Genomic DNA, 24651 nt, shown 5'->3' on the forward strand with positions numbered 1-24651 from the left:
TTAAATCATTAATTGAAAGTATAGATTTCGATAACACAAGCTGCCTCACGAAGAATCGATTGTTTTGCAAACATTTAAATGGAGGAAAGACAGTGTTGCCAACTTTCAACGATCCAATCAAATATCCGACGATTAATTTAATTCATTATTCTTTTCTTCATCACTCGGAATGATTTCATTTTGTAAAATTCAATAAAGCGCATGTTCAAACATTACGCTTGCTTTAAAAACATTCTTACACTCATCTATGTGGTACATTTGTCGTTTTAGCTACTTGGCGATAAGGAACTAGAAAACTACTTAAACTACACATTCCTAGACTTCACGAGCAACAAATCCCTACCGCAAAAAGACTTCGAGCTGGAAAAGAAGGCGGTTTGCCTTCATTTGAATGATTAGGCAATTACAACCGCCTTCACTTGAATGACAGTGTAAAAACCGTCGGTTTCATTTCAACGTTCACACAACGACAGTCACTTTCATTTGGAAAGTAGGCGACAACCATATGTTCCATTTGAAAAATACTAGGCGCCATCATTTATGAGATTGGTCAATCATTACCTTTTTCATTTAAAATATTTAGACAAAAACCGCTTGTTGTTCAATTTAAAAGATAATATAATAATTAGACAATAGAATTTGCCTTCATTTGAATGTCATAGCGACAAATTCGCCTTCTTTGAAAAGATTCAGGAATAACCACCCGCTTCTTTAAGATAATTATTAAATACCGGTTACCTCCATTTGAAAGATTAGATGATGACAGCTGCTTTTATTAGCAAGATTAAGCAATTCTAATCACATTCATTTCAATGCTATAACAGTACAAACCTAGGGCTTTTAGAACAATAAGTAGTAACAGTCAACTTCACTCGAACGATTAAACGATAACACGCGCCTTGATTTGAAATATTAGGCAATATTAGAACCCGCGGTTCGAAGGAATACTCTTCATTTGAGCGATTAGGCTACATTAGATACCGCAGTTCGAAGGAGTCGCCTTCATCTGAAAGAGTAGGCAAAATTTACTGCAGTTGGATTTAGTCGCCTTAATCCAAGAGATTAGGCAACATTAGATTCCGCGGTTCGAAGAAGCCTCCTTCATCTGAAAGATTAGGCAACATATAGCGCAGTTCGAAGGAGTCGCCTTCATCTAAGAGATTCGGCAACATTTACTGCAGTTGGATTTAGTGGCCTTAATCCAAGAGATTAGGCAACATTAGATCCCACGGTTCAAAGAAGCCTCCTTCAAATGAGAGATTAGGCAACATAAACCGCAGTTCGAAGGAGTCGCCTTGATCTAAGAGATTAGGCAACGATAGATCCGACGGTTCAAAGGAGTCTCCTTCATCCAAGAGATTAGGCAATATTAACCGCGATTCGAAGGAATCGCCTTCATCTGAAAGATTAGGCAACATTAGATCCCGCGGTTCGAAGGAGCCGCCTTCATCTGGCAGATTAGGCAACATCAAATTCCACACATCGAAGTAGTCACCCGCAGAGTCGACATGAAGATCATTGCTCTCCTGTCCATTTTGGCTATGAGGAGTCACGAGGTCGTTGGAGTGTTCGATGCCGGGGCGCAGTACATCGAAACGACAGGGGCGCACGCGTTCTTGGCCCCGGGGCCGGACGACCAGCGAGGGGTGTGCCCCGGCCTCAACGCTCTGGCCAACCACCGCTACTTGCCCCACGACGGGATCGTCACCATAACGCAGCTCGTGGAGGCCTGCAACGCGGTCTACGGAATGGGCACCGACCTCGGCGCGTTCCTGGCTGCCTACGGTTTCGTCTTTGACGGCAACGTTGCCAAACTGAGCATCCACGGTCCCTCAAAAAATGTCACAATGGCCGGCAACATCCCCAAAGGCCTCACCTACAGCCACAACAATTACGAAGGTAACACAGGTTATACTACCGTGCATGGGACCCGAAGTTGAGGTCATGTGGATCTCTGAAGTTTTCTGATCACGCATCCGAAAACTTGAGGTCCAACTACCGAAGTTCGGGTCAGACATCTGAAGCTCTCGGTATGTACCGGAGTACTGCAGATGTGTGACCCGAACTTCGGCTGTTGGGTCTTAAGTTTTCGGATGCGTGATCCAAAAACTTCAGAGATCCATATGACCTCAACTTCGGGTCCCATGCACGAAGTTTTCTTCTCCGTGTGCTAAGGAAAAACGCCGTATGAGCCTTCAGCCTTTGCCATATTTCCTTCTATAGAAAAAGAATTGTCAAGGAAAATTGTGGATATTTTTCTTCAAAATTTTCGGACAATAGACCACTAGACAAGGTACGAATTTCAGTATTCTGATACATGTCTCTTCACCAAGATTTTACGTAAAACACGATGTGCACAACGAAAACTACCGAAATTACCTCCTTCCGAAGATATTTAATGATTCTTAATGCGTGAATTGAAACCATTCGTTCATGAAAACTCAATGCTCTGAGTGGTTCACGTCGCGCGCTAAACGTTATCATGACAGTCTCTGCGATATAAAAATCTGACAACCTCGATCTTGACGCTTTGGCTCAGCTATAGCAAATTGCTTATAATTTGAACAACACATGGTGGGAAATGAACATTGCTCGATTGAGAAGCTTGCTGAAACTGTTGTGGTGCGCGATTTGACTCACGTAGAGCTTTGAGTTTATTGTGAGCGGGCAGCTCAAATTCCTCGTAACCAATGTGAAATAAAAACGTTAATATCTTCGTTTTGAGTTGGTTTCAGCAATTTTCGTTGTGCGAATCGTGTTTTACGTGAAATTCTGGTAAAGAAACATGTATCAGCTTACTTAAATCCTTACCTTGTCTAAGGGTCCATTGCCAAGGAAAATTGTGGATATTTTTCTTTGAAATTTTCAGACAATTTTGTACGCAATTTATTCGAAATTCCTGAAAATGTCAAGGAAAAATATGCATGAATGATATCGAAAATCCATTTTTTATCGAGGGGAATTTGGCAACTCTCGAATGTTCATACGGCGTTTTTCCCTAGTACATACGACAGAATAGGGACTGTGCATTAATGGCGCTAAGGGGCCGTCCATAAATTAGGTACCCACCTACGGTGAGGGGGATCTGAAGGTGAGTATAGAAGGGGGAGGAGGGAGGTTACCAAATGTCACCTTACTGTATCAGAAGGAGAAAAATAGTGGATTTTAGTCTTTTCCTATGTGCTTAAAGTTATTTTCGAGTCATTTAAAAATACGAGTCAATGTGTGATACACCTGTGGCAAGGTTTGTTACAATCCTACGCCTACGAAAAAAGAGGGCCTGAAGGTGAGTGACATTTAGGTGACAAAAGGGGAGGGAGGGGTAAAGAATCGAGAAATGGGTGGCGTAATTGGACTACATTTTGCAATTTGGAACTATAAATTCTAGCCCGGTTTAAAAACAACGTATGAGCCATTAGTTTCCCTATGCACATACGTATTTTTACAGAAGAGCCAGAATTTATAGTTCCAAATTGCAAAATGCAGTTCAATTTATGGACGGCCCCTGGTGTTTCTTTTTCTTTTTCTTTTTTTTTTTTTTTTAAATTTATGGAATGTATGGTACGCGATAGATCAGGATCCTCTACGGTTTGGATGAAAGTCAATATAAGGCGCTTTTTCTGATGATTTTGAACCATCCCGACCTCCCGAGACACGTGACCGGATTAGTGAAGAGAGACCTTAGCTTCGAAAAAAAAAATTTAAGTCATTGGTCCCACTGGATAGGGTAAGAAAATGTGAAAAATTGACCCTGAAAGCTCAAAAATTGAGATAAATAAGACGTCCTGAAGTTCAAAGATGACAGTATTTAGGTTTCAGGGTTTTAAGATCGCAGAGGAAATTAAGGTCCATTTTCGGAATGGACCACTAGACAAGGTACGAATTTAAGCGATCTAATACATGTTTCTTAACCAGAATTTCACGTAGAACACGGCTCGCGCAACGAAAATTACTGAAACCAACTCTTAACAAAGATATCAACGTTATTATTTCACATTGGTTACGAGGAATTTGAACTGCCCGCTCACAAGAAACTCAAAGCTCTACGTGAGTCAAATCGCGCACTACAACGGTTTCAACAAGCTTCTCAATCGAGTATGTTCATTTCCCACCATGTTTTGTTCAAACTATAAGCAATTTGCTACAGCTGAGCCAAGGCGTCAAGATTGAGGTTGCCTGATTTTTATGTCGCAGAGACTGTCATGATAACGTTTAGCGCGCAATGTGAATCAAGTAGAGCATTGAGTTTTCATGAGCGGGTGGTTTGAATTCGCGCATCAAGAATCATTAAACATCTTCGTAAAGAGTTTGTTGCGGTAATTTTTGTTGTGCGCATCGTTTTCAACGTGAATTTTTAGTTACGAAACATGTATCAGAATGCTGAAATTCGTACCTTGTCTAGTGGTCCATTCTGACAAGAACATAGAAAAGGAAAACGTATGCACCGTTCGTTTCCCACGAACATAATTGTTTTATGGATGAGCCAGAAATTGTAGTTCTGATTGCAAGATGCAGTCCACTTCAAGCCATTTAAAACCGGAGAACACTTTTTCAAATTATGACACCTGGGCGTTAAGTTTCATTTCATTTCTTTATACGAAAATAATTTACGTACATTTTGTAGTTATATATTCATTTTGTTTGATTACGAAGGGGACGGATCGCCGACACGCTGCGACATTGATGTGTGCGGTAATTGCTACTTACTATGCCCGGACCGGTGGTCAGATTTGTACAACATGAGTTACCCGTCCGTCACCATGGACAAACTTACGGAACTCCGTCATAAGCGATTCCACCAGAGTCTCAATGAGAACCCATATTTTTTTGTCGCACCGTTTTCCGGAGTCTTCGTCGTGTCTGCAGCGTACACCTTCATCTACAGGTGCATTCTTTCAATACTATTAGTTCCCTTTATTATTTGATTTTTGATTGAGATTTGATTTGAGAACTTCAGTACCTACTTGGCAGAAAAATTCATTAATTTTTCAGTACCTCCGATTGAAGAAATTCGAAGAATTTCAAAGATTTGAATTTTTCGCTTAAAATGCGACAAAAATAACAAAAAATGAACAAAATTCCGGACCTTCTTGCGGAATTTCCGCACTTTATCAGTGCTTCCGGACCGCCCTTGAAAAATTAGTACACTGGAAAAAAAAAAAAAAAAAAAAAAAAAAAAAAAAAAAAAAACACATTGGATCTAGAGTCCAGAATCTTAAAAACATCGACAAGAAAAAATACTCTTGATTCAATCAGATTTAAGCTTAAATCAAGAACCAAGCCTCTTAATTTGAGCGGATTTTCTTTTGATCTAAGCAAAAATCTGATTGAATCAAGAGTATTTTTTCTTGTCAATATTTTCAAGAGTCTGGACTCTAGATCCAATGGGTTTTTTTTTTCCAGTGCGGACTTGTAGACACCCTGGGCCTTTATAACAATGCAGATATTTATCGGTTTCATAGATTCATGGCCAATCACACCAGCGAGCATCCTGAAGGCCATCTTGGCCCGGAGGTCCTGAAATCCTTCTTCTCGGTCACGGAGGACGCCTACGGGAACTTCAAGTACGAGTACGGCCACGAGCGGATCCCGGACAACTGGTACCGTCGCGCCGTCGGGGACGAGTACAATATCCCGTTCTTCCTGGGGGATTTGGAGGCCGCGGCCAGGAAGCACCCGGAGTTCCTCTCCATCGGCGGCAATACCGGGAAAGTCAACTCCTTCGTCGGGGTCGACCCCACGAACCCTAGCGGCAGCGTCTTCAACGCCAAGAACCTCGCCGAGGGAAACAACTTCTTCTGCTACTTCTTCTCGCTGATGCAGGCCTCGCCCAACGCCAACGAGTACCTGCAGATTCACCCAATCGAGTCTGCGACTGAACACTTCAGCCAGTTCAGCAGTTTCGCGAGCCGCTTCAACTGCCCGCAGCGCGAGCGACTCGACCCGGACGCCTTTGACAAATACCCGGGTTTCACGAGGATCGGGTTCCCGGACCCGGGGGTCGTTGTCAAGTACATGGAGAAGTTCAACTGTTCAACCCGACCAATGGAAGATAAAGCCAAAGACAAGAAGCGAAATGATGGGAAGTATTCATAGGCGTTTCTTGAATACACGGAGAAAAAAACTTCGTGCGTGGGACCCGAAGTTGAGGTCATATGGATCTCTGAAGTTTTCGGATCACGTATCTAATAACTTGAGGTCCAGCTGCCGAAATTCGGGTCAGACATCTGAAGTACTTCAATACATACCGAAGGGTTCGGGTCGCACATCTGAAGTATTCCAGTACTATCGCCGAATTTAGTTTCACGCAGAGTCTCAGGTGACTATTTAGCGACGGCGAGGCGCGGCGCGTTGCCTGATAACGCTCTCATGAAGACGCGCTTGTTCCTCTGTGAGCGCGTAGTCACTAACACAGACGCACATGAAACACACACAGACATTTTCGCTCATTCACCGTGAGAATTCACGTTTTTGGCTCTTTGGAATGTAAACAAAGATTCGTAATGACGTATCGCGCATCGATTCCAATTCTCGCTTGCCTCTTGTTCTTGTGACTAGAGCAAGGAAGAAAGGATCTCATTCCGAATCGGCCATTTTCAACCTTGGCCTGATCTTCGAAATATTTTCAAAGTTGATAGAGGATCACCTCCAGAGTCTAAAACACTGATGCTTTTTGAAATCGGACGATCACGGAGGGAGGGGGAGGGGAGTCAAAGTAAAAAAATTAAACTCGCATATCTCGCTAACACTTAGTCGTAGAGAGATGATATTGGTCTCAAAGGACTGCGTGCAAAACGGGCCATTTGGGGCTCGGGGCGGATACCTTTGAGACTTTCCCTATTCATTCACCTAACAATGCCCCATCTTTTCCCAAAGTTTCAAGCCCCCCAAAAATTTTGGGGAGACGCGGCGGGGGGTCAAAGTTAAAAACCGGCAAAATTTTCGCGAATTTTTTACTCGAAAACCGAGAAGTTTTGGAAAACGCGGTTTAAACGAGCGTATTCAGCGTGACGAGAGCTTTCAGAAAATGTATAACATCATAGGGTTTTGTCAACTTCAGCTCGAGTTATCGCCTCCGAAGCGCCGGAACGCTCAAAAAAGACCCCTTATTTTTTCACGTTAGGGCCGATTTAAAAAAAAGCCATTTTTTTATTTTGATGAAAAACTGATATGTTGTCCCTGACTCTCTGTAGCCCCTCTGGCTCTTTACCGCATGCTGGGGAAATGTTTTGGTCGCGAGTTATAAGAGCGGAAAGGAGCGAAGGTCGGGAAAATCGGCTATTTTAAACTGCGCGCGGCGACGGATCAGGAGACATGTGGCAACAATGCGAGGTCGGCAGAGGAGTGTGATTCGCCGAACTGAGTGGGAGGGGACGTTTTCCCTCCGATCAACGCCGCGCGCGCAGTTTAAAATAGCCGATTTTTCCGACCTTCGCTCCTTTCCGCTCTTATAACTCGCGACCAAAACATTTCCCCAGCATGCGGTAAAGAGCCAGAGGGGCTACAGAGAGTCAGGGACAACATATCAGTTTTTCATCAAAATAAAAAAATGGCTTTTTTTTAAATCGGCCCTAACGTGAAAAAATAAGGGGTCTTTTTTGAGCGTTCCGGCGCTTCGGAGGCGATAACTCGAGCTGAAGTTGACAAAACCCTATGATGTTATACATTTTCTGAAAGCTCTCGTCACGCTGAATACGCTCGTTTAAACCGCGTTTTCCAAAACTTCTCGGTTTTCGAATAAAAAATTCGCGAAAATTTTGCCGGTTTTTAACTTTGACCCCCCGCCGTGTCTCCCCAAAATTTTTGGGGGGCTTGAAACTTTGGGGAAAGATGGGGCATTGTTAGGTGAATGAATAGGGAAAGTCTCAAAGGTATCCGCCCCGAGCCCCAAATGGCCCATTTTGCACGTAGTCCTTTAGAGAAAAACACCAGCTTTCAAGCAATAATTACAAAATTGGTCCATTTTGGCAATTTCATCTATTATTGCTACGTTGCCGTAGTTCAAAAGTTCAGTTTTTCACATTTTTAGCTGTGGCGTTGCGTTGAGAGGTGCACATAAAATAACAGAACTATTTTCTAATGAAAGTATACCGTTTACGTTTTAACAAGCACTAGCACCTAGGGAAACAAGTTCAGGGGGAGTTAAGATTATCCAAAGTTGACGCGGTACGCTGAGACCTGGGATGTTTGGAATCCCTACACCACCCACGCCCCCAAACTGACCACTAATCGTGAGGTTTTGCATTTTCATTGGTCAAGAGGACCATATTTGATGCATTGTGGTTATTGGTCAGTCTGAATCACTCAAGTAGGGGAGGAAGAGAGAGAAAGATCTATACTGAGCTCTTTTTCGTAACACTCTTTGTCATTATAATGGGTTTTAAACATCGGTATTTTACTTCTTCTTTGGTAAGAAGGAAACAAATGCTTCACATCGATTGAGTTCATGTCAGGGCCGGATTTACCTACTTGCCGCCTATGGGCCGCCTGTATTTTGCCGCTCCCTTCTCATTCCCTTCTCATTCGTATTGAAACATCAATAAACACCATCAAGTGAACGTGCCAGCGGGGGAGGGGTACAAAAGACGCGTTTACTCGTGTTGAACACATTTTTTGGGATGTCCTGTCAACACTACTACTTAGCAAAAGTTAAGTTTTGTAAACCTATCTCTGTGTGGACAAGGCCTTCCATTCAAAAGAAATGAACGAAAAAATTACGAAAGGACAAACATGAATGTGGTTTAATGATTTTAACTTCCGCCGCCACGCCGCGCAGACCGCACCGTGTTCGGCGCAATGCGTGAAGTATTCACGCAGTCTTGTAGGCGCCATGCGTTTCACGCTGACCGCACTGTGTTTCATGCAATGCGTGAAGTTTTCGTGCAGTCTTGTAGGCGCGGAATGTGTTACATGCCGATCGCCGCGCCGATGGCTTCTCTTCTCCTCTTCATCTCAAGTCCTCGTCATCATTGCTCTCTGCGCCGCGTTCCAGACAGCGTTCTATGCGTTCCAGGCCAAATTGCGTGTTTGGTTTCTTTGTTAACTCGACTTATTGGATTGCATTTTGCAAAAAGGAACCACTAGCATTGCAATGATGCTGAGATTGTGCAACTTCATACATACATATAGGTCGCTTTACAGCACTCCCTCGCGCTCTACGACCCCTAACCTCCACTGCTTTCTTTCAAACCACAAATCTTGGGGGACTTCATATTTTGCAATAAAATTGCGGAAATCGTGAAAAACTATGAAATTTAGATGGTAATTTTTGTCTTAAATTTACAGTTTTCAGCGAGTAAAATAGAAACTATTAATGGATAATCGGGTTTTTCCTCCAGGACAGAATAAGTTGCACAATCTTAGCAACATTGCAATGCTAGTGGTTCCTTTTTGCAAAATGCAATCCAATTGAAGGTGCTGTCTCTTGTATCACTGAAAGACGACACAATTAAAAATTACTACACTCTCAGGAAACTAGAGATTTTGACGCCTTTTCTCGTTTGTAATTTTTTTTTCTAAATCCGATATTTTTTTATACCTACATTTAAAAAAATTGCAAAATTTGCCGCCCTCTAGATTTGCCGCCATGGGCCGCGGCCCATGTGGCCACCCCCTTAATCCGGCCCTGATTCATGTTGAAATCATATGTGAGAAAGATTGACACCAGCTTACGAGATCACTGATTTCTCAATTAAGTTTTCTCACAAGTCTCTCTTTAGTTTTTTGGCCCAGTTCGACCTGTCGGAAAATTAGTAGGTGGTCGAGAAAAAATGGTCGATTAGAAGTCAGCAGTAAGCAATAACATAATGTAGCCCAATTAGCTATCTTAATAATATAATTTTCGGTCCTTCCAGACTCAAAATAAACGGATCAGTTTTATATAAGGATTTGTAAGTAGAATATGTCATTTCGACTGGAAAACCTTGTTATCAGAAAAAGGAAGGCACATTTTTAGACATGCAGTATGCGATACGTGTGCGATAAAATACCTTTATAATCTCAATCATGCATTAATCTCCAGGAAATTAAATTTTCCTAGAAAAATTCCTTTTTAAATAATCCCAATATGCCGGGAAATCGGCGGAGACAGGGAAAAAACCAAGGTCATACTTGGACCCAGGGCTGAATATTACACGAGAATTCGCTATTAAAGCACTAACTATTTTTTCGGTGCATACTTGTGTAATCTTTCATATTCTACAGCGGACCAATCTTGCCTCTTGCGTCATTTTCAAATTTCCTACGCAAAAAAGTGTATCCTGAATTGAGGAGTTCTTTGGAACAAGGTCGCATGCCCGAAAAAGTAGTTCCGAGGAAATCGCATTTGACAGTTCAAAAGTGTATAGCGCTGGTTCTAACCAATATCTTCGTACGAAATTTAATTAGTTTGGAAGAACAAGTCTTTGACTGTTTACTTGCAAAAACGGAACATTGTGACTACATTTCCCTATGATTTCTGCAGGATAATGTGGATCGTTGTATACGCCCTTGTTCCAAAGGCTAAGCTTACTAGTTAATAATTTTACCTTTCTGGAAAAAATATTATGAAAAACAGAGGTAAGTGGGAAAAGAAGCCAATAGAACAATTTAAAGTAAAAGAGAAGTATATTACCCTAAAAGGTAACTCCGGAAAGTCATGAATTTGAGTCAAAATTTTGGGCAAAGTTCAAGGAACAAAATTTAAGGTGATTCAAGTTGACGATTAAATTTTCGATTTTTGAACTTTGCCCATTTGGGTACTTGAGAACGTTATGTCCAACTAATTTGGAACTTACCGAGATAATGTTGGGACAAAGTTACGGAGAATTGGCTTATTTCGCGGGAGAATCGTATGACTTTTGAACTGACGTATTTTGGGGTCCGAAATCCTCCTTAAAATTAGTTTGAAATTATTTCTGTAATTTTTACTTAAAAAGCTAACAATTCGGTAAATTTTCTTGTTTTATTTTTTTTCTACGGTAATTTGAACCGAAGATATGATTTTTGGAAAAAAGACCTTTGGCCTTTGACTTATCATAACTCGGTCAAAGATTGAGATATTGAAAAATTCTTTGTCCTTGATGTTCTCTCCAAAAACGTATCACAAGTTAGGGGTTTCAGTTTGGAAGAAGAAAGTTGCCCCCCTTGAGGGAGGGTCAAAAAGGGGGGGAGCGGGAATTTTTCGCACACTCTGTATATTTCCTGAAATTAGAAGTAATCAAGTTTCAGAAAACGCGTTCTCCCGAAAAAGGGCGGATGCGCGCATACGCCTTTGTCCCAAAGAACTCCATGTAACCTGTCAGCGCGGTGGCCGGCGCGGCGACTAGAAGAAAAAAATCAGTTGCACCTCATGAAATTTTAGCTCTATTTTCGAGTGACCGCGGTGTTGCGCTGTCTATTATAGTTCGCACCTATAGATGCTTGTCTGAGGGATATTTTCTTGAAAAAGTAGCAGATTTGCCAATTGTTCATGTAGCTCCGTTTTCCTCGTTGGCATAAGATGAGATAGGCCCAGTCAGCACCCGATATCTCCGAAACGCGCTGCGCCTCGTCGCACAGTTTACATTTGATTTGGAGCCGCCTATGCGTGAAACTAAATTCGGCGATAGTACATACCGAAGTGCCTCGATGTCTGACCCGAACTTCGACAGCTCGATCCGACAGCTTTAGATACGTGATCCGAAAACTTCAGAATTCCATATGACCTCAACATCGGGTCCCACGCACTAAGTTTTTCTCTCCCTCGAGAGTCCCGTGTAGAGTCCCTTTATACCCTGAGTTACGACATCTCAATTCTGGTCGGGCTTAGTTGGGCTGAAAGTGGCCCCCAAAAAAATCCAATTCTAATTGGTTCTCGCTAATGTAGTTAGAAAAGAAAGCACCAAGATGGCGGTGGCTCGAATGTAAATAATAACTACGAAAAATAATTGTGATTTTTCGAGAGTAAATTGTTATTTCATCGCGCCAAAATGAAAATAGATATAAGAAATCATTCAGAGATCAATCTCATTTTATTTAATTGCAATTTCTTCGGTTAGGTTTTGATCAGTTTTGTTGATGGTGTTGTTTTTGGACGACGGACATTGCAGGATTCCATATTTGTCCAAAATAATACTGCATTTTTTTTAAAAACAAAAATAAAAATGATTGAATTATCGAGTATATGTGGTAACTGTTTTCCTGTTTGACCTCTCGTTGTGAGGGTTATTCATATAGGCGAAAAATGTACCCAGCCCGGAATGTACGAAACTTTGTGAGCTGATAGTACTAGTTGAGAGAGGCTTATCCCTAGCTCCGTTTTTGCAGGAACCCCAGGGAAACAGCGTTGCCATTTTTTAAAGTCGTAACCTTCAAACACCCATAACTTTCGCAGAAATGCAGTTACAGAGCTCGTATTTATACCAAAAGATGCAAAAAATTACGTTCTATCGGCCAATGCCAAAGAAATTTTAATTTGACTCCATTGTTGCCACGTTTTGGCCATTTTTTTAATTTTCGTAATTATTTAAAATCACGTTACCGCCTAAAAAAGTGTTTGCGGTTGGTGGGGATTGAATAAAAACCTGTCAGGATTATTGTTTGTTCGATTCCGCATCCATCAATATATTATACTTTTCTGAGAGACTTAGGGAACACGAGTTATAGCGATTTGAAAATTCGGCAACACGCCCTATACCCCGATATTGACGCTCGTTTAGGTACGTTTCGCAACTCCGTGTTAAAGCAAAACGCATAGAACAAACAAAATTCGAAAAGTCAGTTCATGTTTTGCGCTTTTTTGAAACTTTCACATGATTTTTAGGAATTCAAGTAGCGGCGGTGTTGCCGGTTTTCAATGAAAACCACAGCTGCCATCACAATTTAAAGTAGTACTCATTTAATCTTATCCAGCTACATTTGCTAACCTAAACTGACCATTTGCGACATGGTGTTGACGGCATTGCCTAATTTCCGTCGGAATTCGCGTAGAGGCGGGGTTGCCAGTTTTCATGGAAACCGCCACCGCAATCACAAAAAAAAATGTATTACTTATTTAATCACGTTCAGCCTCATTCTGTAGTTGGAATTGTTTATTTATCGAATCGATGGTTTCATCTATCCCTCTGCAACGGCAGAGGTGACCGACAGTAACGAGATATCGAAATTTAAAGCTACCGAATCACTCAAGCGGTCCGATGAGTAGTTTTGGCGAGGGGCCTAGATGCATTGCTCTTGATCTCTATACAATATCGATATCTCGTTACTGTCGGTCACCACTGCCGTTGCAGAGGGATAGATGAAACCATCGATTCGATAATTAAACAATTCCAACTACAGAATGAGGCTGAACGTGATTAAATAAGTAATACATTTTTTTTTGTGATTGCGGTGGCGGTTTCCATGAAAACTGGCAACCCCGCCTCTACGCGAATTCCGACGGAAATTAGGCAATGCCGTCAACACCATGTCGCAAATGGTCAGTTTAGGTTAGCAAATGTAGCTGGATAAGATTAAATGAGTACTACTTTAAATTGTGATGGCAGCGGTGGTTTTCATTGAAAACCGGCAACACCGCCGCTACTTGAATTCCTAAAAATCATGTGAAAGTTTCAAAAAAGCGCAAAACATGAACTGACTTTTCGAATTTTGTTTGTTCTATGCGTTTTGCTTTAACACGGAGTTGCGAAACGTACCTAAACGAGCGTCAATATCGGGGTATAGGGCGTGTTGCCGAATTTTCATCAAGTTATATGAATAACCCTCTTTTGGAGCTTACCATTACCCACACTCCGTCATGAAACATTCCTGATAATTGGTTACGAAATTGACGTTTTCTTGTTCATCGACCTACTTTTTGACCCTCACACCATTGACACAAGATGACGTAACTTCTTTTTCATATCACATTTCAAGTAACCACCCTGAAATGCTCGATGAAAGCTAAATTAGAATCAAATGCGTCTGAGGCACGAATTAGTCAGTTCCAGCGTGTTCCAATATCGTGCATTTACAGTCGTAGAATAAAAAACTGCACGAACATTGATATTTTAAGAAAAAACCGAATTATTACTCGCAATATTAAGAACGGCGAGGATATCACTGTCGAAAAACAGGGCGAATTACATAATTTTCTTTCACCTTGGTTGCGACTCGGAGCTATGACTCTACTTGTGGCCTTCATATTCTCAGGCTCTGCAATGCCCATGTCATATGCGTCAGTCAATGTTCACAAGTAACAAGTCCAAAAAATAGAAAACAACAAAGTTGCCACAGAATTTGGAAAATTAAATTCCTCGACGTTTCCCTGATTTTCTTGACAATTTTGGTGAGATTCATCTGACACTTGAACAAATACCAGATTTTTAAAAAGACATAATTAGAAATACTTTCCAGGCAAAATTTGTTGTTCGAAACGTCAAACCACTCAAAAGAGCAAATGAAGGTGATTTCACGATTTTCCCCTGACATTTTTGTTATTTTCCCTGACATTTCCAGCTTTTCCCTGACATTTCCCAGTATTCCCTGACTGAGGAAACTCTGAAACAAGCTTTTCTACATTTCCCTTGCCTTGTTTAAAATTAATAAATGTTATCGAAAAGTCAATTTTTTTTTTCGTAACGAAAAATTACCTTTTCAGGCTTTTCCATGCCCAAACCTATCCCGTTCAAGATTGAATTTTATAAAAAAAATTCCATGTAAACGGAGTGTTTCAACAGTACATAATTGTCTTCACATCGAACAAAGTGAAGTCTGATTAAAAGAAAACCTAAACATACAATATTTACACACAAGGAGAAATAGGAATTCTCGGAAATAATATGAGTAGATTGAGTTCAGTAGACGCTTTCCAATTCAGCGGACTAAAATCTCAACTCCACTGGCCAACCTGATCGATTGACAACAGAACTCCACTTCGGATAACCGAAGTTCTTAGTTAAAAGAGCCGAAAAACTTAGAACACGTAATGAAAGCTTTAACCAAAGAGCCGAAAAAATCGAGCCGACTAGCTATGAATTTATTTCTTTGAATCAGAGAGCGGATATTAAACTCCAATAGTTTACAAAACCATGGCTTTTCTTCCAAGATAAAGGGACATGAACGTTCAAAATAGAGTTAGTGCCGCACAAAACCGGTTTCCCTCAATCAAATTTACTTCATGAAGTTGTATTTGGAAAGAACGAACTGGGATAGTGACAAACATGAAATCCCCATGACCCCAATAAATAATGAACCGTGGCGTGCTTCGATATATATCGGTATTTCCTCGTGTGAAGCTGTGGTAAAGAATGGATTATAAAGGTGTTCGCTGCGAACACCCTGGTAATCGATCCTTTTCCACTGGTTTAAATGCCAGATCGATCGATATATCGCAGGCACGCCACGCCACTGTAATGAACTAAATGAAACAATGAGGGGGAAAACGCGGGAAGTTGATGCAATTACGGGGAAAATATTGAGGTAGAGAAAAAAAATTCATAAATATACATAAATATGTATAAATATTCATATTTCTCCGGTTTTCCTCGAGTTTAAAAATCGAGTGGAGGTCACGGTTACTCGAATAAAAAATAATGTTGGGTTACATGGGTTCTCGGTTAAGTATGATCTCCAGGAATTTCGGTAACCATTACTAAATTTCTGTCGGCGTTGATTATTCCTCTGGCTACGTTTATCAGCCGCGTGAAAAGATCTGTTAGAAATCAAGTGCTTACCATATTCCCTATAAGGATCATATATTATCAGAATTCTATAGATTTCCTGCAGATCATAATTATGAGGGTCACTAACGAGCTATCGGCATACGCACGCCGCTTAAACACAGCTGAGATTGTGGAACTTTTCTTTAAGATTTAAAAAAAATAATTGATTGAAGCCGGACCCCGGTCAGATATAATTATTCATTGTTCTTTTTTTTAATAGACATGAAACTAGATTCTTTTTTTGTTAGTTTTGGTCCATTCAATACCCAGGAAATCGATAGATCAGTTACAGTTATTGCAAGAAATACAAACGCGTGTACATCTACCAGACTTATATGAGCCCTGACAGACATCAGGTCGTAAGGGGAAGGAGGGGGCTTCTGAATTTTCTGTAGCTCAAAATAAATAAGGGGACCATTTTGACGTAACAGCGCGCGTCAACGTCATTGAGATTGTGAATGCGATTTGTTATTGTTAAAACCACCCAGGGGCACCTATGTTGTAAAAATGTCTACCTTATGTGGAATGACATAAGAAGCAGATTTTATGCAAATTATAAAAGGGCCATTATGTTTCTCTGTCGTGTGAATTGTTAAAAAAACACACGATTTCAGCGATTATGCTGTCTTCAGGGTTGCCACAGAATTTAGAAAATGGAATTTCCTGACATTACCCTGGCATATTTTGGTGAGATTCTCTGACAATTGAAAAAATACCAGATTTTTAAAAAGACATGGTTAGAAATACTTTCCAGGCAAAATTTGTTGTTCAAAACGTCAAACCACACAAGAGAGCAAATGAAGGTGATTTGACGATTTTTCCCTGACGTTTCCAGGTTTTCCCTGACTTGTTAAAATTTCCTGACAATTCCCGGTTTTCTCAGTATTCCCTCACTGGGCGACGCGACCCTGTGTCTTGTTGGGAAGGTCCTCATATTTGGACGAAAATACAAGGTGATCCAGGGTTAAACGGCCAGACTGCAAAAGCGTGTTCTATGGGTCAAAATAAGACTTTTTTGTTGCATAAAGTTTTTTCCAAAAGCGCCCCTAATTGGAGCTACGCCCCCCCCCTCCGAAATTTCGGATAGTAAAACGTTCTTCCTAAATTTTGGCAACGGTTGTGAACCAAATCTCATGAAAATTTGTACTCCTCTGAAATTTTATGCCCTGAATTTATAGATTATCTAAAAAAATTAAAATCTCAATTTAAAGAGGGGGATCGGGGGTGTTTCGGCTCCAGCAGTCTAACCGTTTAACTCTGGATCACCCTGTATAACAAACAATTATATTATTTTTCCGGAAAAGATTTAAAATATTCATTTGTACAGGAGAAAATGCAGGCGCTTCTCCATTGATGGAAACAAAGGAGAGGATAAATGCTTGATATTTTTTCTTTCCTTATATGGACGAATTTATGCTAAACTGAACTATGTGCTTAGGCATTGCGTTTAACGTAGTTCCTTTTGGCATGAATACGTCCAAATGTAACCAACTATGGACAATTTGTTTGTTTGACAATGAGATTCAACGATTGTAGGTAGATAATTTCATGTTTTTGAAGACAATGGCACTGCAGTTGACCTAGAACATGGTTCTGGGAGTAGGTTAACTGATTTGACAGAAAAAAAAATTATCGTTCAACGTCTTTCCTGTTTTGGCAGAGATATATTGTTACATTATCTCATAAGACCTTAACACTATTTCAAAGTTTCCTCTTCCTTTAAATAAATACTTCCTGTTCTCTTATCTTTCAACGTATCGCATCCATCAGTCAAACTCGGAGCGCAGAGTAGTCAAGTCTTTTCGGAAAATTATCAAGAGAAGGAAATACAATTTTTCGGATTGCGCCCACCTATGAAGACAAACAAGCCTGTTTCCAGTTGACCAGTGATCATTTTCCAACTCTTGCAACGAAGAGTACGTTCTATTCATAGTTCTGCTGCCTCCATCGTTACCTCTTAAAATTGGTAGGTCTAAGATTCTGCACAGCTAAGATTAAGGTTTGATTTTACAGTAAAAAAAGAAGGTCCACTTTTGTGGGGGCTGAAAGTAATAAAATCATGAATGTACAAGTCGCTGTTACGGCGTGCTAGGGCGCTCTGCGACGCCAACCCGCCACAGGAATTTGTCATGTTAGAGATCTTCCGGAAGCTGGCATATCTCCATCTCTTGACGGAAAAACTCTTGAATGAATCATAACAGCCAAAAATATTGATGAACGGGAATTTTCCTTGTCTTAAACTGTGTTAGTCACAGATTCGCCTTTGGACCGTCAAATTTTATGATTTCACAACTGCTAATGACATCTGCAAAATCGCGAATCTTGCTTTGGGTACCGAGGCTCAATATTTTTTCCGTTTTACTACCTTCACCATCACACACATCCCGGGTGCATAAGATCTAGACGTGAACGTGCCAGGGGAAGAATGGTGCATAAGACGCGTATACTCGTGTTGGAGACATTTATTGCGTTAGCCCTGTCAACACTACTAGCAAAAGTTCACGGAACTTCGCGCGGAAGTTCAGTTCCGTAAACCTATCTCTGTGGAAACAAGGCCTTTCATTTGTAAGAAATGAACTAAAAATTAAGAAAGAACAAACATAAATGTGGTTTAATAATTTTAACTTCCGCCGCCGTGCCGCGCTGACCACACTGTATTTGGCGCAATGCGTGAAGTATTCATGTAGTCTTGTAGGCACTGTGCGTTTCACGCCGCGCCGACCGCTGTTGACCGTGCTGTGTTTGACGCAATGCGTGAAGTATTCATGCAGTCTCGTAGGCGCTAATATGTGTTACATGCCGACCGCCGCGTCGAGGGCTTCTCCTTTTCATCTCAAGTCCTCGTCATCATTTCTCTTTGCGCCGCGCCGCTCCAAGCCAAATTACGTGTTTGGTTTCTCTCTTAACTCAACTAATTAAAGGTGCGCAATCTTTTGTATCACCGAAATACGACAAAATTAGAAATTAATGAACTCTCAGGAAATGAGAGATTTAGTCACCTTGTCATGTTTGTAATTTTTTTCTGAATCCGATTTTTTGGTACCTGCATTTAAAAAACTTTTAATTTGATCCTCATGCAGCTTTCTAGAGCACACCCCATCTTTCCCACTCGTCTTTAGTTCCGTTCAGCAGAAATACATTCAAATTAAAATAAGACAACTTTGCTTAACGCCATCTGCGTACACTCGTACAGCATATCGGCAACATTGCCTTTTCTCTATTTAAACCTATCGAAACGTATCGATTCTTGGAGGGGCCAGGTGCTCCAACAAGAATCGATTATTTGGCACAGGTTTAAATGGAGGCGATCCAGTGTTGCCAAATTGCTGGATCCGCCTCTGTTTAACGCTGTCCACATTCAAAATCCGTTTCAGAGCATTTTCCTCAGCACTCGCATATCTGGCGAGGCAAACATGAAGATCCTGATCAGTTTACTTCTGAACGCGATCATTAGTCAGGCGCAGGTGTTCAACGTGCCCTTCGATCCTAAGGTCCAGTTGGTCAAAAACACGGGGGAGCATGCCTTCGTGGCCCCCAATTTCGCGGCCGGAGACCAACGCGGCCCTTGTCCAGGCCTCAACGCCATGGCCAACCACAATTACATCCCGCATAACGGTGTCGCCACCGCAGCGCAGTTGATCGAAAGCTGTTATAAGGTAAGGAATTCAACATAGAATGGGTCAGTTGCGCTAGTCACAGTTGTGTTTTGATGTTTTATTCTTGTTGATCAGGTAAAAATATTAAGGTGATTCGATGGACGCCATATTTTGTGTCAGAACGACATGCGATATATCGCATCAGTTGGTTCCATTTTTTCAGCTACTCGTCATTTTTCTCCAAGTTTGAGATCGCAATTTTGTTGTCAGGAGACTAAAGCACTCACTTACCAATTTTAACAAAGAAATTCAACGTAATAAAGGCGTGGTTTTTTTAGAGAGAAAACATCGCATTCGATACTGGTATCGAAACTGCACTCGAATGCGATATTTTCTCTCTAAAAAAACCACGCCTTTACTACGTTGAATTTCTTTGATAAAATTGGTAAGTGAGTGCTTTAGTCTCCTGACAACAGAACTGCGATTTCAAAATTGGAGAAAAATGACGAGTAATTGAAAAAATGGAACCAATTGATGCGATTTATCGCATGCAGTTCTGACACACAATATGGCGTCCATCGAATCACCTTAAGATCTGTCCAAAGAGCAAAAAAAAAGAAAGCTGGGGAAATATTAGATCCCTCTAATTGATAAATATGGATAGGACACGTTAGCAGAATGGAGGAGGAAAGAATGCCGAAGAGAATCATGAAAGCCGAAGTTCTATCAAAGAGGGGGAGAGAGAGAGAGAGAGAGAGAGGAAAGCCAGGGCTGAATGCCGAAGAGAATCATGAAAGCCGAAGTTCTATCAAAGAGAGAGAGAGAGGGGGGAGAGAGGGAGAGGGAGAGAGAGGGAGAGGGAGAGAGAGAGAGAGAGGAAGGCCAGGGCTAAGATGGCAAGATGAGGCAGAGAAAGATCTGAGAGTAATGAAAGTGATAGGTTGGAAGGAAAAGACCATGGACTGAGTAGGATGGAGGCGCGTCGTCTTGGAGGCCAAAGCCCACCCCGGGCTGTAGCGCCATTAGTAAGTAAGTAACTGATAAATACTGAGGAGAGGAATTTGAGAAATGAAGAAAGATGGAAGGATGAGGAGAATAGTATGAAGAAGAGAAATAGGTAAGAAGAGTTGACATAGGTACGAAGACGGAGAAGAGGAGAAATAAAAAGAATAACTTATCTCCCTTTCTTCCGTCTATCACTTCTCAAGGCCGTTTTTCTTCATTCTCTAACTTCATCTGTCTTCTCTTCCTCTCCTTTCATTTCTTCCCGTTCGTTTAATTTTAGTGTGTGTGTTTCTATCTGCTTTCAATTAAGAGTCCTCAGCTAATGGACACGTCTTTTAGTTTCAATGTGTATATGACTAGTTTAGCTTATTGTTAGTTCTATTCATTGTGCACAGAGTTAACAAGTCCTCTAGGATTTCAAGGTTTTCTATCTTAAAAATTTCACGAAATGTAACAAAAATTCAATAAATGTTTGATAAAGGTTTGAAAAGATGCTTCATGGAGGACCGAATCCATGCGAGAGGTCGGATACGATTTTTTTTTCAAAAACTGCAAATTTAGAAGTTTATTTTGTCAAATTTCATATTATAAGGGGTGATTCTTGTAGAAAAGTTTACGAGAAAAGTAATGGGATCATTTGTAAGTCCTCAACATTTTGTAAAAACGGAGTTATGATCTTAAAAATTTTCCAAATTTTGTCCGATCCCTCCCATTGACTCGATCCACAGTGCGCCAGAAGAAAAGCCGATGAGGGGCGGTTTAAAATGAAATGAAGGAGCGCAAATCCTGTAAAGGGCTGTGGAAGGACAGAGCACTGGACCGGTTAGGTATCACACAACGCCAACCAGCGCTGTAAAAGCGGCTCTTGTACATACGAAGTTTAAAAAGTTCATAGGTTCTCTGAAAACCTTTTTCACATGAGATTCTCCGTGTGACACTAAGAAAATTCACAAGATGACCTTTCATTTTTTTTCAATTTCTGCTACAAGGTGTTCGGGCTCGGAAGGGACATAGCTGGTTTCCTAACCGCGTTAGCGATTGTCACTGCCGGGGCTATTGTGAATGGCACGGCCATGGTCAGTATTGGGAAAGCAACGCCTCAAGTCCACGCTCAAAGCTACGAACCGAGTGGTCTCAGTGGCACCCACAACAAGTACGAGTCGGACGCCTCGCCTATGAAGGGCGACCTTTATCAATACAAAGACGCAGACAAGGTTCTTTTACTAAACTTCATATGCACTTTTGTACCATTCGCAAAAAAAGAAAGCTGAGGAATAGAGATGTTGCATGTGTGAGGGCTTTGCGATTTGACCATCGATTCTCACGTAATAGTTCACGAGAAACACGATGGTGCCACTAGTTTTCTTTGAAATCATCTCCCAAGCTTAATAAAAGCTCTCGAAGTGAGGCCAAAATGGAGGGGATATCCCACCCTACCCTGAGAGTCCACCTCTACATCAAAACGAACTCTCCATGCAAAGATAGGGAGCTAATACATTAGCAGGGTTGCCGTGTTTTCAGTTTTGGAGTCCCCAAATAAAGTGGCAACCCTGCTAATGGATTTGCTCCCTATCTTTGCATGGAGAGTTCGTTTTGATGTAGACGTGGACTCTCAGGATAGCGTGGGATATCCCCTCCATTTTGGACTCACTTTGAGAGCTTTTTTTGAGCTTGGGAGATGATTTCAGAGAAAACCAGTGACACAATCGTGTTTCTCGCAAACTTTTACATAAGAATCAATGGTTAAATCGCAAATCTCTCACACATGCAGCATCTCCATTACTGGATACCTCTAATTTGACTTCATATTATTCCGAGCAGAACAACTAAGGGCTGATTATTGAAACTGATAGACGAGGCGATAGACAAAGAAGATATAGGGAGTACGGAACAATCCCATTGGTTGAATCTCGTGGGCGATGTTTCAAAATCTCCGCACCGATTTTACTATAATGGAGAACAAACCTACTTCAATGCTTGAAATCTCAATTGAATTCTTTTCCTGCAGAGCAAAAAAAAACAGTAGAATTGTCGAGTTATGACGATAGGTATATTTCCATTAAAAAAATAAAGTATGACAGGAAATCTACGACCATTCCCCCATTTATATGAGTATGTGTGAGCGAGAGGTGGTAGTTTCATAGTGTAAACTGCAGTCGAATTTTCAAAAAATAAATCAGAAAATGTTGCAGATAACGAAGACTCGCCGATCTAGTTTGTTGCTCCTTGCATTAAGGTACGAAATCTGATTTCTAGGCATATTTCGAGCAAAGTTGCCTTCAACTACGGGCGGATTATTGTTTAGATGACTTGACAAGAAATAACTGAGATGAAATATAGTTATATGATAGGTCAGCTTTCTCGGTTGTCCTTCTTACCGCGTGCCCGCTTCGCGGGTCTTTGGAGGCGCGCAGCACCCTGGGGGTTTTGCCGCGTAGCGGCTAGGGGGCGGAGCCACCTCGTTAGTATTACTTCCAGATTCTCGGACTAGAGACCCTGCTCCAATGTTGTTGCACTTCACCAATCCCCCCCCCCCCCCCCTCATTTGAAAATGTTAACGGTTTCATTTTGCCTTTCTTTTCAGCTCGTCTTGACGCAGTTGGAAAATTTCCTGAACCGATCGAAGACCAACGATTACACCTTACGCGACCTCTTCGATTTCCGATCGTACCGCATCGACGAGAGTCTCCGCGATAATTGTTATTGCTACTTCGGACTGATCTCTTTCAACATAATAGCGGCAGGCTCGCACACCTTCATCTATTGGCTCATGAGCAATAAATCCAAGGAGCGTCCTCGAGGCCGTCTGACAGAGGAGGACATCCTCTCGTGGTACTCCGTCGTCAAGATAAACGGGGAATATATCTATACTCCCGGCTTCGAGCGCATCCCCGACAAATGGTACTATGATGTATAATATCGATGGCTACACTGAAAAAAAAATCTCGGTGTATTTACTAAGAAATGGGTAAAATGGGTCACTAAACCTTGTTTATTCTATTGAATATTCTGAAAGTACTATGTGAGTAGATAACGTGATGATTTTTCCGCATTTTTATGGAGCCGAAAAAGCGGAGAAAACCGCTTTTGAAAAATCTAAAGACTGCAAGACATTTCAAACGCACCCGAATAGCGGGAAACTGACGGTGTTGATGTACTGCGGTAGTCATATCGCAGTCTTCTCTCATTTTCCCCTGATGTTTGTTAAAATAAAACGAATTTCAATGTGGAATTGTTGCTTGTTTATTGCAGCTAACATCTGAATGAGATTCGAGTTTTGAATTCAAAAGATATAATTTCGACTTAAGTATTATTTTAATATACGAAGAGTAGATAGACATTTGACGGAAGTCGTGGAAACCCGTGCCCGCTTCTGATTGGTGCCGGATGACATCATTCGGTGCGGCGCGAAACCGGGGCGTTTTAAATTTGCGTATGAGTTGAGCGATTTGAACTGCGCATTTCTCGGTTATTGAGTTAACTTTTTGCGTTTTTAATGTGCACATCGTCTTCTATGCGTCATTTTCCTTCAGAAAACTATATTCGCAAGTCAAAATTCGTTCATGGTTTAGTGACCCATTACTAAGAATTCAGGGTTCTATTTGATCCCAATTTTTTCCTAGTAAAATTACCATTTATGGAATTGGTAATTTTACGGAGAAATCTCGGTAAAATTATTGAACTTTCTTGGTAATTTTACTTGACCTTCGTAAAAACACCGATATTTTTTATCGACTGTGGTAGAATTACCGAGATAAAATGGCAAAGTTACCGGGAATTGATTACCAATAAAAGTGGTATTCTTACCTGGAAAAAACAGTAAAAACACCGGTTTTTAGGTAAGTTTACCGGTCTGTCTTGGTAAAATTACCAATAATTGGTAACAAAAGTGAGATGGTAAAGGTACCAACAGACCTTGGTAAAAACGCCGGGAATTTTTTTTCAGTACAATTCCACCTATACTTCCTAAGACTTTCAAGGAAAAATATTCATAACTTTCCTCAAAAATAAACATTTAGTCGAAGGAAATCTGGCAACTCTCGAATTCCGTATGTTCTTCCTTAGCGTTCTTCGTTAGCACGGCAGAATGCAGCTGCGCACTTCTCGTTGAAAATTTTTCTTATTTTCATATGATATCACAAGAAAAATGGGTGACATTTCCAGTTGGGATTTCTCAAAATTCTCATAGCAAAAAGTGCAATGGAGAATTTGCACACAAAAAATGTATTGCTTCATCTGAGATTGCTTACTGAGCTGAGTTCATAGTATTTTTTTATGATTTTTTTCTGACACGGGAAATTGGAGAAAAATAGATTTAAAAGTGAGCAAATGTGCCGCCTCATGACGTCATCTGGCGGCATTTTCCATTTGAACACATGTATTTCAGCAGA

The 24651-nt window shown here is 41.1% G+C and overlaps 3 protein-coding genes across 3 annotated transcripts in view; 2 read left to right on the top strand and 1 right to left on the bottom strand.

Annotated features, from left to right (window-relative positions):
• Nucleotides 1-24651, bottom strand: part of sif (still life) — a 468396-nt gene that overhangs the window by 122127 nt on the left and 321618 nt on the right. The window lies entirely within an intron of this gene.
• LOC140225241 (uncharacterized) lies at nt 254-1983 on the top strand. The gene has a single exon (XM_072303467.1). It carries the CDS (start codon nt 1509-1511, stop codon nt 1938-1940), a length of 432 nt encoding a protein of 143 aa, XP_072159568.1. The 5' UTR covers nt 254-1508; the 3' UTR covers nt 1941-1983.
• Nucleotides 3858-6247, top strand: LOC109043226 (uncharacterized). The gene is made up of 2 exons (XM_019060361.2): nt 3858-4885; nt 5463-6247. Exons 1-2 carry the CDS (start codon nt 4740-4742, stop codon nt 6094-6096), a joined length of 780 nt encoding a protein of 259 aa, XP_018915906.2. The 5' UTR covers nt 3858-4739; the 3' UTR covers nt 6097-6247.

The sequence above is a fragment of the Bemisia tabaci genome, chromosome 8 (assembly GCF_918797505.1).
Source record: "Bemisia tabaci chromosome 8, PGI_BMITA_v3".
Classification (NCBI taxonomy): domain Eukaryota; kingdom Metazoa; phylum Arthropoda; class Insecta; order Hemiptera; family Aleyrodidae; genus Bemisia; species Bemisia tabaci.